General features: G+C 43.4%; 1 protein-coding gene across 1 annotated transcript in view; it reads right to left on the minus strand.

Annotated features, from left to right (window-relative positions):
- Nucleotides 1-491: 491 nt before the first annotated feature.
- LOC123767153 (cell adhesion molecule 1) overlaps nucleotides 492-14,772 on the minus strand; it is a 59,652-nt gene continuing 45,371 nt past the window's right edge. Inside the window, exons 3-7 of the mRNA XM_045756688.2 lie at nucleotides 11,326-11,528; nucleotides 8,663-8,798; nucleotides 8,195-8,328; nucleotides 4,299-4,521; nucleotides 492-1,894 (exon numbers count right to left, since the gene is read on the minus strand). Coding sequence (XP_045612644.1) covers nucleotides 1,797-1,894; nucleotides 4,299-4,521; nucleotides 8,195-8,328; nucleotides 8,663-8,798; nucleotides 11,326-11,528 — 794 coding nt within the window. The 3' untranslated portion in view covers nucleotides 492-1,796. The remainder of the gene's footprint in view (nucleotides 1,895-4,298; nucleotides 4,522-8,194; nucleotides 8,329-8,662; nucleotides 8,799-11,325; nucleotides 11,529-14,772) is intronic.

Raw genomic sequence — 14,772 nt, forward strand, 5'->3', positions numbered from 1 at the left:
TCCTGACGCCGCCTCTCCTCTTAGCACACATCTGTGAGTTGCCTATGCTGCCTAGTAAACGCCAAAGTATTGAGACATGACCCTAACTATAAGCAAGACTGTCTACGAACCACACACACACACACACACACTCAAGGCTTACCATACGAGCGATGGGAAAACGCACTCAAGACAGGTGTGCCAAGCAACGGAACACAGGTGCTGGTGAAAACGGTGCCTCTGTTGTAACAGGTGCGCTTCAGCTCAAGCTGGGAAGGAAAGCTCACGTAATATTAGTCTCCCAAGCCAGATCCGAAGACGATATTTCCAGAGGACGGCTACACTGCTCCCTCCGCCTTACCTAAATGATAAAAATCTTAACACAGTATTTACTCACAACTGTTAACTGTAGAGTATTGAGACGACATATTGTATATATATATATATATATATATATATATATATATATATATATATATATATATATATATATATATATATATATAGGGGTACCACCACCACCTCTGTTGCAATTGTAGGGACCCATAGCCTCGAAGAAATATATATATATAATATATCATATAATAAATATAATATATATAAAGGGGTACCACCTCTGGATGAAATAGTGAGGACATTTAGCCTCCAAGAAGAGAATAAGAAGCACTCAAGGGAACAGACTTAAGAGTTCTTCTGAATATTTTCTCCAACCCAATAGTTTGTTACTTTTTATACATACATAATTATATGTTAAATGTACATATACATACACAATATGCATACATATATATAATATATATACACATATAATATCAGGGATGTCTTGCACAATATAACATGGCAGAATTAAGAGATAAGGTAGTTTAGCACTGTCTTGTGTATGACCTTCCAGGACGTCATTTACACTGAAACTCTTTGGCTATTAATATTATCCTGGATTCTACGAGCAGGCCGCTCACACTGCTTGTAAATAACCTCTACTAACATGGGGAGGCGTTTGGGCTAACTCTGTACACTACTCCTGTACACTACTACTCCTGTACACTACTACTCCTGTACACTACTACTCCTGTACACTACTACTCCTCTCCTTAACTACTGCTTTGGAAAACTGTGATTAATCTCTGGTTGTCACCAGCATATTCTTAGCACTGACTGGTGACTTAGGAGTGACTGGTGACTGGGAGCATACAGAGTATTCATCTATAATCAAGTGTGTGACTGTAACTCGTCTGTCTTTCACCTAGTATCCTCTCGACCAGTCATGGTTCACCACACAGGGAGCTGTCATCTTCGCCAGTCGCATACACACTTTTCTCGCATTAAACAGTTTAATTATTTACATTTCACCACTTCATCTGTTTGACTGTTTCAGCTCCATCAATAAACTAGGTCGTCAGTTATATATATATAAGGTCCCTGTTTAACACCATTGGCAATGTTCTTGTTCACCAGTGTTCACCAGCCCTGATCAATCCGGTAGTTCCCGGGTCTCTCACTTCACAATGTGTCTTTCTATGACCAGTGTTCTCACAGGTGCCAGTGTTCTCACAGGTGCCAGTGTTCACACAGGTACCAGTGTTCACACAGGTACCAGTGTTCACACAGGTGCCAGTGTTCCAGGGCACAAACGTTCACCAATTCAATAAAATGTTAGTTCAGTAATCCGGCCGAGTTCACTAATTTACCAGGTCACAAATTGTCCAGTTTACTAGGTAACTATTCAAGCAGTTCGACAATTTCCCAGTTCACCAGTTCGGTCGGAGTCTGAGATGATGATGAACCCAGCAGAGCACCTTGATGAATCACTCCATGACTTAGGTGAGTGTCTGGAACAGGTGAGCGGTGAGTCCTGCTATGAGTAAACTCAACAGCACGCAAAGGTGTTCCCACAGACTCAGCCTCTCGCAAGCACCTGTAGATGAGGAAGCACGTGTTATTCATAAGCCTCATGTACAGTAAACTCAGGTATACTCATCACATATATAAGAATCTGAGTGGTACTCAGGGGTAATTCTCCTCAAAATGACCTTCTGTATTTCCAAAGGTTCAGTTCCACTGGTTGTCCTAAGGCGCGCTGTTCAGGGTTAAGGGTTATTCAACCCATGCTTCTTCGTCCCCATTTGTGGAAAGTTTGGTGACCGCAGGAATCATAGGCGTGAATCCGGCCGGCCGGCTTGTATCCGCAGCAGCCGGCCGCGGGCACGTTCTGCGGCCCCTAAGCCACCGAGGCGGTAATTGGCTGCCTCGTGGAGACTGGCTCCCATCACTAACACAAACACACACCCTTTGACGGACACCACACACCACACACACACACACACACACACACACACACACACACACACACACACACACACACACACACACACACACACACACACACACACACACACACTGGGTGCCTCGTAGCCTGGTGGATAGCGCGCAGCACTCGTAATTCTGTGGCGCGGGTTCGATTCCCGCACGAGGCAGAAACAAATGGGCAAAGTTTCTTTCACCCTGAATGCCCCCTGTTACCTAGCAGTAAATAGGTACCTGGGAGTTAGTCAGCTGTCACGGGCTGCTTCCTGGGGTGTGTGTGTGTGTTGTGTGTCAAAAAAGAAAAAGTAGTTAGTAAACAGTTGAGAGGCGGGCCGAAAGAGCAAAGCTCAACCCCCTCAAACACAACTAGGTGAATACACACACACACACACACACACACAAGGGGAGACACAGGTGGAAACTGAGTATCCACATGAGCCACAGGGACGTTAGAAAGAACTTTATCAGTGTCAGAGTAGTTAAGAGGTGGAATGCATTAGGAAGTGATGTGGTGGAGGCTGACTCCATACACAGTTTCAAGTGTAGATATGATAGAGTCCAGTAGGCTCAGGAATCTGTACACCAGTTGATTGACAGTTGAGAGGCGGGACCAAAGAGCCAGAGCTCAACCCCCGCAAGCACAATCAGATAAGTACACACACACACACACACGCACACGCAAGGTGCACCAATTTGGTGTGTGTGTGTGTCAGGAACAGGTCACGAAAGGTTTCCAAAACTTTATACCTCAGGCAGTAATATTTGGCGGGGGTTGGACACCTTTATTTGCTGCGAGTGAGACGGGCAGTCGCCTGTTCCAAAACTTGTCGCGTCACAGAAACTGTCCGTTATTACGAGGTGGTCTGAGAAGCCCCGACTCAGCCCCCCCTCCCCCACTTGCACACCAGGATGTGTGTGTGTGTGCTGGCGACGCAGCCTCCTCCGCCACCTCAAGCTAGGCTAGTTAAACCGGCGGCTTGTGACTCATACAACCTGATTTCTACTGAAATCACAGGAAGTCTGGAGGCCGCTACTGAAGCCTGGCCCAAGAGGCTGTACATATGACCCACAAACCCTCAAGGAGGAAGGGCATATAAAGTGCATAACCCAAGTGAAAAAAACCCGGCAATAATAATGTATAATTGTAGATCATTCCAGTGAACGTGAGTGTCACAGGCCTCAGGCTAGTCTATATTTCCTTGTTTATGGTCCTGTTATTTGAGCGGTGTTAAAGCCGCGGCTCTAATGAAACAAAGAGCAAAGGTCGCAGAGCCTGGCTGGACCGCTGAAACTTGTCCCGGCCGCTGATTAGTCATCACGCCCCACCCAACATTTTTTCCAGGCAGCTGATTGGCCAATGCATTTCCGGCCAACAATTTGAATTTTAAATATTCATAATTTAGGAGGTTCATGCGGTTGAAGGTTATTCTCCGCGATAGGATACAAGCACATATCACCACACAGAGGTGTATGTTTGTCGTGAGAACCACAAAGGTCATCAGAGGTTAGAGGGCGTCGGATATGACCTTTGAGCATCAGGGAGGGTCATGAGTACAAAGGTCATGAGTACATTATAGAACTCATTACCCCAGGACACACTCATCTACAGATGTTATCCCAGCCTTAACACTAATAAGTGCGAATAGAGTACAAAAGTGTGCCCGAAACTTTGCTACATGTGAGAACGGGACGAAAAGTGTACACAAAAAGTGTCAAAGTGTGAGCGGAGTGTCAAGAACGGTGAATATAACAGTTCAGGAAGATTAATATTGAACTGTTCCAGCGGGTGAACCAATAACAACACAACTGTACTGAAGAATGATTGTAAATATGAGGTAATAAAGTGAACAAATCCACAAATTTTACCCTGTCGTAGCTCAGTCGATTAAGGCAGTGTCTGGGATACTCCCGGACGCAGGTTCGAATCCTCGTCACGGCCCTTGTGGATTTGTACATTTGATGCATCACGTTAGTGTGATCTCTGTGTGTGAGGTAATAAAGTGTTATATCTTTACCGTTAGCGTCGTGGCCGAGACTGAGGGGGCCGGGGGGCGCGACCACCCCCTCGTGTAGCGCATCCTTCTGGTAGAGACGATGGAGCGCAGCGACGCACCGCAGAGTGAGGCGTCCGTCGGGAAAATGATGGTCGTGCGCTCGAAACTGCAAGCCTAGTCGCGATGCCTCGCGTCCGTCCGCGTCGGGTGGGTCCTTGTATTCCACCAGGTAGTTCTGCGGCGCCTGCGTCGGGGGGGGGGGGGGGGGGAGAGAGAGAGAGAGAGAGAGAGAGAGAGAGAGAGAGAGAGAGAGAGAGAGAGAGAGGAGGAATATTAAACTGGATTCTGTGCTCTGAATGTGCTACTATATCAACCTTCTAACCTATCCTGGGGCCAGATTCACGAGAAAGCAGTTAGGCAAACACTTACGAACCTGTACATCTTTTCTCAATCTTTGGCGGCTTTGTTTATAATTATTAAACAGTTAATGAGCTCCGAAGCACCAGGAGGCTGTTTATAACAATAACAACAGTTGATTGTGAAGTTTTCATGCTTGTAAACTGTTTAATAAATGTAACCAAAGCCGTCAAAGATTGAGGAAAGATGTACACGTTCGTAAGTTCTTGCTTAACTGCTTTTGTGAATCTGGCCCCAGAAACCTATCACTCGAGTACATAGAAAACGTGGCTGTCTGTGACCCGTAACTTTATATTTCTTAAAACATTGCTTATCATAACGTACAGAACGCGACGTATTAGCGTTTGAGACATGAGCAGGGGGGCCGCCGTCACATTGTGTATTAAAAACAGCTTTGTTCTCATATATGTGTTGATATTATCTATATAATAATGTTCTATGTAGTCGGGCTACATAGGGTTGGCGTTAGGTTCACTTGGTGATTATTTGTATATGAAATACGTGGGTTTACAGCATGGCGATTCGAACAGAGGTCGTCAGCGAAACACTGTCCGAGAAAATTTCGAATGTCACCCGTTGTGAGTCGTGTGTCAACGGATTTTAATCTATGAACAGAGCAGTTAGATTAACGAGCATTTGGATTTTGTTGATGAGGACGGGTTGATTAATGAATGAAAAACGCTTTATAAACGACTCATGGCTATGACGTTCGAACATTTCTTTGCTGACGACTGTGTTCGAATCGCAATTCTGTATAAACGCTTCACCCACGTACAACAAATACAAATAATTGTCAACAAAACCAAACCACTTGACCTAACCTGCACCTAAAACAATGCGCAATATGCTAATATATAATAATATTAATTTATATTTGAGAAAATTCCTATTATTAACAACAGCATGTTTAAATTCTTGAATGCATTTTTGGGGTGGGGACGAGGCTATGGCCAAGCCTAGCCTCAGGACGGGTCCACGCGGCTAGCCTCGTCACGTTAACTAATGCTCACAATTACGTTGTGATCAACGTATCCACACGTTAGTTCTAAGGTGGAGTCAGAACATCACAGCTTCAGTGAAGAACGACGCACCTGGTCAACTAGACTGTTGCTATTGCATTATATTCTCATTGCGTTTGATCAATGTTTTGTTAATTACTGCCAGCGATCCATTAGAAGGTGCGATGGAGACATGAAACAGGGGAAAGTAATAATGTAGATTGTTCGGTAAATCACTCTAACATTCAAGGAGCACAGATACAAGCCTGGGGCCAGATTCACGAAAGCACTTACGCAAACACTTACGAACCTGTACATCTTTTCTCAATCTTTGGCGACTTTGTTTCCAATTATTAAACAGTTAATGAGTTCCGAAGCACCAGGAGGCTGTTTATAACAATAACAACAGTTGAATGGGAAGTTTTCATGCTTGTAAACTGTTTAATAAATGTAACCAAAGCCGTCAAAGAATGGGGAAAGATGTACACGTTCGTAAGTGCTTACGTAAGTGCTTTCGTGAATCTGGCCCCTGGTTTCCTCAATGTCTTAAGGAGCCTTAATGTCTCTTCTCGTATAAACTACTTTCTCTTTAGCACGGTATTTACTGCTTCCAGTTGCTTGTATAAATTGGTGAGGTCGAGCGTCTTAATACATTCACGAAGATCAGCCACAATCTTCTAACTGGAGAACTTTTTAAGCATTTAGAATGATTAAAGTTATCCTTGCCACCATAATCTCCTCCGCTGAGAAAGCTCCTTGCTTCCTTCCTTGTTTGGTTTGCTTGCTTGGTTATTTCCCTCCTTCCTTGCTTGCCTGTTTCTTCAACCCGTCCTCTTAAAAATAGTGACGTTATTCATTTATATTTGAGAAAATTCCTATTATTAACAACAGCATGTTTAAATTCTTGAATGCAATTTTGCAATAATGAATAACGTCACTTTTGGCTCGTATGCGCGCTATGGCCAAATTTGGACGTAATTTGAAATGAAATCGACTCACAAAAGTGACGTACTGTTCCGTTTTCTGTTTGAGTCGTCCGGCTTACTCGGCCAGCTTAGAAGAGGAACTTTCAATTCACGTTTTTCATACCGTTTTGAAACTTTACGAGAATTTCCTGCTCACCTAACCTATCAGAGGACCCTTAACTTACTGTTGTTGAAAAAAAAATCCCAAATTTATTTTCAATTTTTTTTCATTTTCAAATTACGTCCATATTCGGCCATACGGACAAACGGCCAAAAGCGACGTTCTTTTTAAGAGGACAGGTTGAACTCTTCCCTCCATGCTTCACAATTTTTAGAACAGTTGCATCAGGACAGACTACATGAAGCCACCAACCACAACACACCTTAAACCTATACCTAAATGCAATTTGTAAATTATTTATTCCAATAAAATAATAATGTTTGACAGTCAAGAATGATCAATGTCCCATGATTACAATAAGGTATAAACAGACACGCAATACTCATCTGAAAAGGATTACAGATGCATTCTTGTGTAATAGATTAATCACTTAGCGATTAATATACACAATGGCTGCTATTGTGTTAAAAAAAATGAGTTCAAGTAAGATTTTTTAAAAGTGGTTTTATTTAAAATTTAAACAATAATATATTTCAAATATATTGCAAATTGGAGCTGTTATAAGAGATTGACTATATAATTCCGACATTATAGCAGCCACCATGTTGTCCAGAAACATTTAGTTGAAACATTTATTGAAGAACAGATAATTTGATTTGTATTCTTGAATTACTTATATACAAATTATATGTTCTTTTAATTAGTTGTTCTGTAACTGTACATTCAGCAAAAGTTAACTCTTTCCCCCTCCCCCCCCCCCCCCCTCCTTTAGTCGTTCAAAATGTATACGCTTAGCAGTTAAAAGTGTATATTTTGCACTAAAAAAATTAAATTAATGTATTATCAGTATACATGGATAATGAGAATGTATAATTTAATTCATACTTGTATCGTTTGCTTTTTAACACTAATACAACGGTTCCCCCCCCCCCCCCCAAAAAAAAAAAAAAACTTTGCTGGTAAAAGCAGTGAGTCGTTTACAGTGTAATTGTCTGTTCATAATACAGAGGTTGAATTTACATACTTTATAATTGGTAATGAGTATTTAACACTTCTAAATGTATCTTTTCTTGCATCAAGTGTGTATATGGCAACTATAGATGTATATTTTGACATTTCTGAATTGATATTTTCAGCTTTTGTATATATATATATATATATATATATATATATATATATATATATATATATATATATATATATATATATATTCTTATATATATATATATATATATTCTTATATATATATATCTTCTTAATGTGAAGGTGGCGATTCATATTTTATATATATGGCAGTGTTTAGTATATATATATATATGCAGATCTTAATGTCTATATGGTATTTCTTTAAGTATATTCTTAACTGTTCAAGATGGAGATTCGTTGTTCCAAATACTAAAACCAAATTAAGCTTACCACTTCGTTGTTAATGAACCAGGTGAGTGTGGTGGCCGGAATAGACTTGGGCGCCTGACAGGTAAGGTTGACCGTCTCTCCAGGCCTGTAGGTCTCCTGTCCACCCACCACCTCTGGGCCCCCGTCCGGTAGATCTGTCACGTCCCCACGACACACACACAGAAAGAACTTTTTTAGTGTCAGAGTGGTTGACAAATGGAATGCATTAGGCAGTGATGTGGTGGAGGCTGACTCCATACACAGTTTCAAATGTAGATATGATAGAGCCCAATAGGCTCAGGAACCTGTACACCTGTTGATTGACGGTTGAGAGGCGGGACCAAAGAGCCTGAGCTCAACCCCCGCAAACACAACTAGGTGAGTACAACTAGGTGAGTACAGAGACAAAAATAACGACGGTTAAGTTACTTAACTCAGTATAACTTCAGACACGTTCCCTTGTCCCTCCTTTGCCCTCTAGCTACTTACCATAGACGGTGAGTGAGGCAGATCGAACGAGGGTCCGGAACTGCGGCGCTTCCGTCAGTACTTCACATTTGTAGCGACCGGCGGTTTCCAGACTCACTCTCTTCAGCGCCACCTGCTGTTCGTCGCTCCTCTCCGTCTGGTGAGGCAAACAGGTGAGAGGTGAGGTGCCAGGTAGGTGCTGGTGTGTAGGGCATGGGGGGGAGGGGGTATTTGAGGGAGGGGGGGGGAGGGTGAGGGGAATAGAGTTTGTTAGAAAATCAACAATCAACTGGAGCTCCAGATATTGCTCTTGTCATTGATATGTATCATGTTAGTGTCAAACACCAAAACACACACACACACACACACACACACACACACACACACACACACACACACACACACACACACACACACAGGGGGGGTGATGTGGTGGAGGCTGACTCCATACACAGTTTCAAGTGTAGATATGACAGAGCCCGATAGGCTCAGGAATCTGTACACCTGTTGATTGACGGTTGAGAGGCGGGACCAAAGAGCCAGAGCTCAACCCCCGCAAACACAACTAGGTGAGTACAACTAGGTGAGTACACACACACACACACAGTCATCAAGTCTAATTTGATGTCCAGTAATTTGAATATCACACTAATCACCAAGACGGCATCGCTACATCGACCCCATCTTATTAAGCAAACAGCACAGAGCTTAGAATATCAGCAGGAAGGTCATCACAGCTCCCTAAGTCAGCGTCAGTCGTAGAGATCAGTTTTTTCCTCCTTTTCCAACTGAAGAGAATGAGGGTTGATCCTAGCAGAAGCTCTGGCGAACATCGCTAAAGTTTTTGAACCTTATAATAATCTGGAGTGACTGTACGGGGGATAACTGGCATAGCGGTAGTTGTAGTGTTGTTGTCTTCATGTCACAACTGGCTAAGAGAGCGGCTGTGTGCTGGGTGCTAAGGGGAACACAGGCAACTATTTGTACTCAGGCAGGGGTCGTTAAAGCGGCGGCCGGACCTCCACTAGATGCGTTCATCCATTTTAACATTCTTTTCTTTCAAAAATAGGATTTTTCTCAATTTTAAATTAATATTATATTTTATCATATTGTGCAGATTTAAACGTAGGTTAAGTTAGGTGTTTAGGTTCTGTTGGTAATTATTTGTATTTAAAGTATTCGTGGGTGAAGCATTTATAGAATTGTGATTCGAACAGAGGTCGTCAGCGAAGCATTGTTCAAGATGTCCGAACGTCATCACTTGTGAGTCGTCTGTGCAGCGTTTTTCGTTCATAAACCAGCCCGTCCTCATCAAAAGGGCCGCAAAGCTCGTTAATGCAGCCGCCAAACCTCCAGTTAATGAGTGAAAAACGATTTACACACGACTCACAACTGATGACGTTGGAACATTTCTCGAACAGTGCTTTGCTAACGACCCCTGTTCGAATCGCCATGTTATAAATGCGTCACCCAATGGGCACCCAATTAACAATGGGCAGAGTTTCTTTCACCCTATGCCCCTGTTACCTAGCAGTAAATAGGTACCTGGGTGTTAGTCAGCTGTCACGGGCTGCTTCCTGGGGGTGGAGGCCTGGTCGAGGACCGGGCCGCGGGGACACTAAAGCCCCGAAATCATCTCAAGATAACCACCCACGTACTTAAAATACAAATAATTGTCAACAGAAGCTAAACATGTAACCTAGCTATACAAAGAACTTAATATAGAGTGATATATATGTAAATGAGTAATAGCCAATTTTAATGCACAATTCGTTAACATTTATGAATGTGTCTTGAGAAAGGCCGCAGCTTTAACGAGCCTGGTCTAAGGACAGGTTGAATAAACAGAGGATTTGGCGGCTGCAGTCTTCTCCTGAGCACAGGTCAATTGAGCAGCTGTACCATGCGTACAACAGAGGTCAACTGAGAAGCTGATTGAACGAGTTGAAAAATTAGCACTTAATTTAGTCATTTCTAATCTAGTGTATAAGACGTTAGAAAATACTTTAGCAGCAAAATTATTAACAGGACATAACAAGTTGATTAATAATTTACATGTCATTAATGTAAATGTTGCAAAGTGATCTATAGTAAACAGCCAAATATACTTGAGGTTATCTTGAGATGATTTCGGGGCTTTTTAGTGTCCCCGCGGCCCGGTCCTCGACCAGGCCTCCACCCTCAGGAAGCATCAGGGATCAGGGACTTAAGTAATACAAATTCTCACGTAAACAAGTTCACGTTTCAATAACATTAAAACTTTGACTCTTTCAGATTAATGAAATATTGAACAATTGGGCACATAAGCTTCAATTCCCTTTGTTGGGGACAGGAAGACTGTATTTATAGGCGTAACCACATAGTCCTATTACTGACCCTTCCCAGGATACAAACCCACAATAGGTAGCTAACTCTCGGGTACCCATTTTACTGCTAGGTGACCAGAGGCATAAGGTGAAAGGAAATTTGCCCAACCGTTTCTGTCCTGACCGGGAACTGAACTCAGGTTCCTCGATTGTGAGTCGAGGTAGTGAACCATATTGCTATAGAACCAATAAAATAAGCCTATAGGCGGTTTTGTGCAATGGTGAACATAAATCAGGTATTCTGAACATTGGTGAACATATGGATGCTGGCCCCTTGTGTACCCTGGTCCAGCGGGGGCCCCCACACACTATACTCACATCAACAGTGATGCCTGGGAAGGGAAAGAACTGCTGCCTAGGCCACTCCGCCGGCACGTAACGGTAGAACTCCCTGCCGGCCTTGTACCACTTGACCGAGTACAACTCGTCCCCGGCCAGGTTGAATTGACAGGTGAGCAGCGCCTCGCCGCCCATGGCCGCCCACGGCGGCACGTTGAACCTCACCCACTTGAGCGCAGCACCTGCGGGGAGACCAAACACTTGAGCGAAAGAACTGCAGCGGGAACACTTAACGTTAATCAGGTCTCCTGCTATTGGGGGGAAGATATTCGCTCCGGCCGGTATTCAGGTGATTTCCTGCAGGTGTAAACACTCGTCTTAATTCAGAAGTTCTGAACAATCCTCAGCTGGTAATCACCTCGTCGCCTGGAGAAGGGAACGACTGTTAGAAGATTAATTTAATAGGAATAAAGGGATTTCTTACTAGGAAACTATATTGTTGTTCTACAGATACACAACACGTCTGTCATGGCAACCTGTCATGTCAGCCTGTCATGGCAACCTGTCATGTCAGCCTGTCATGGCAACCTGTCATGTCAACCTGTCATGGCAACCTGTCATGGCAACCTGTCATGTCAGCCTGTCATGGCAACCTGTCAAGTCAGTCTGTCAGGGTAACCTGTCATGTCAGCCTGTCATGGCAACCTGTCATGTCAGTCTGTCATGTCAACCTGTCATGCCAGCCTGTCATGTCAGCCTGTTATGTCAACATGGCAGCCAGTCGAATTAATGAAGATGATGTTAAGCTCCAGTATGCCTGCTGTTTGCACCTGGATTACCTGGATTATAAAACTTGATAAGCTACCCGGCAGTGGCCAGGTCTTGTTCATTCTCACCCTCTTCCCTTCCCTCTCTCCCATCTCTCCGAAACGCACAAAGTAACCACAATGTTATTTTTACAGTAGTTACTTATGTACAACATTGTAAAAAAACATAGTTTAAAAAGTTGTAATTACACTGTGTGTAGGTTAGGATATTACAAACAGCTGAAAACTGTCGAATAACTCTATGGACACCCAACCCCACATTTCAGATTCCATAAGAGTCGCTGGTATTCAGAATAGGAGTCGATCCTTTCTTCAAGAGGAACACTGTGGATGACGTGGACCAGCACATCGCGGTCCCGTACCGACCAGCTGTAATCTTAAAACAAAGGTGACAGGCGGTACAAGATGGTACAAGATGGAACAAGATGGTACAAGATGGTACAAGATGGTACAAGATGGAACAAGATGGAACAAGGTGGTACAACATGGTACAAGATGGAACAAGATGGTACAAAATGGTACAAGATGGAACAAGATGGAACAATATGGTGCTGACTGAGACAAGGACTTAAGATGTGAACTTTTTCTTGCCCTCGGGTATAACATCTTTTATCCTTCAGGACAGACAGTAAAAACATTAAGATGAGACAGAGAGTAAGAAGAGGGGGTAATAAACCACAGACAGTAACAGTAGAGAGCGTCACAGCACCAGGCGTCACGTATAAGTACCAGCCTTATAGCCTGGGGCCTCGTAGCCTGGTGGATAGCGCGCAGGACTCGTAATTCTGTGGCGCGGGTTCGATTCCCGCACGAGGCAGAAACAACTGGGCAAAGTTTCTTTCACCCTGAATGCCCCTGTTACCTAGCAGTAAAATAGGTACCTGGGAGTTAGTCAGCTGTCACGGGCTGCTTCCTGGGGGTGGAGGCCTGGTCGAGGACCGGGCTGCGGGGACACTAAAGCCCCGAAATCATCTCAAGATAACCTCAAGATAGCCTTGCCTGCCTCCACAAGACATGATAACACCTCAAATTATCATACGGCAACTGTACTTTTCTCTGCCCACTTCCGTCTCTCTCAAGATATCATGGACCGATTGCACCTACAATCCTCCTGTTGATTCTCTTGTTACTAAAGTTACCTTTGACGATAATCTCTCTTTTTTTTCCTTAGAAGGCGACTGAGGACTTTCTTCATTCCCTGACGTCTCCCTCGGTCTCATCAGACTCTCAGTTGACTCTTTTAGATGGAATTCATTTCTCTCAAAGTTTCCCGTGTCGCTATGAGATCTTATTCCCTGTTCTTGTCACTCTTCATATGGAATACTTGGAAACTGTTCTTCTTCCCACTATTGATATTCGTCCTTCTCTCTCCGTCTCTGTCTCTCTGTCTCTGTCTCTCTCTCTCTCTCTCTCTCTTCACTATGTTGATATATTTTATTTGAAGTACTTCTAGCCTGATTAAGGATGTGATCTTTTATCTTTGAAGATCACATCTTTAATCAGGCTCGAAGTACTTCACATTGTTTTGTAAGATGATTAGATGATTGGAGGTCAACTTAACACCTTCAGAAAGGTCACGAGGCTGTAAGAGGAGGAATGAGATGCGATAGTGGAACCTGGTGAGGTTGTGGATGAGAGAGAGAGAGAGAGAGAGAGAGAGAGAGAGAGAGAGAGAGAGAGAGAGAGAGAGAGAGAGAGAGAGAGAGAGAGAGAGAGAGAGAGAGAGAGAGAGAGAGAGAGAGAGAGAGAGAGATCCCCAGGCATAGGTACGAATGGGAGGGGGGTTGAAGTCCAACCTGAAGCGAAGAATCGACTTGAGAATGGTCCAGGACGGACCGAAACGTCGTCGTCCCTTCACCTTCTAGTGTGTGGTCTGGTCAACATACTTTAGCCACGTTATTGTGACTCATCGCCTGCAACCTGGAGCGTAATGGGGGATGAAGAGACGTGGGTTTATGTGTAATAGTCATCAGATGACATCAGGGAGATGCTGTTGTAGTGTGAGATGTCGTCATGGTAACCAGGATCGATACCACACCAGACATCTGTCTCATGTCGAGTCGACAGATCTTTCACACAGACTCCAACCTCTTGTGGAGTCAGCTGGAGGAATCTTCGTGGCTCTTCAATGTGCATGTTTAGAGAAGGAGTTCTTGTGCATGTAAGAGTTTAGTTATGTTTCAACTTATCAGTCCCTCTCTGTCTCTCTGTCTGTCTCTCTCTCTCTCTCTCTGTCTCTCTCTCTCTCTGTCTCTCTCTCTGTCTCTCTCTCTGTCTCTCTCTCTGTCTCTCTCTCTCTCTGTCTCTCTCTCTCTCTCTCTCTCCCTCACTTTCCCTTGCTGGTGGAATCATCTCTATGTGACTGTCCTTATGCACTGACCTGTTTTTCTGCTTTCTAAGCACAACATATTAACATAAAAATTAATACATGTCTGTAGAAGGGTCAGGTTAAGGACACGAAAACTGATCTACATTCGAGTAATATATATATATGACGAAGTTACGACCCTTCGACATAAAAACTGGAACTCCGCACGTACGTAGCGGAGCGTTGGTTAGATTTACCAGCGAGTTTAAGCATCCAAATGATTTTTATTAATCGTGAGAAAATTTAATGTTTAAATTAAGCTTTAGTTATGTTTACTTTTCACCGTCATTT

This window comes from Procambarus clarkii, chromosome 53 (assembly GCF_040958095.1).
Source record: "Procambarus clarkii isolate CNS0578487 chromosome 53, FALCON_Pclarkii_2.0, whole genome shotgun sequence".
Lineage (NCBI taxonomy): Eukaryota > Metazoa > Arthropoda > Malacostraca > Decapoda > Cambaridae > Procambarus > Procambarus clarkii.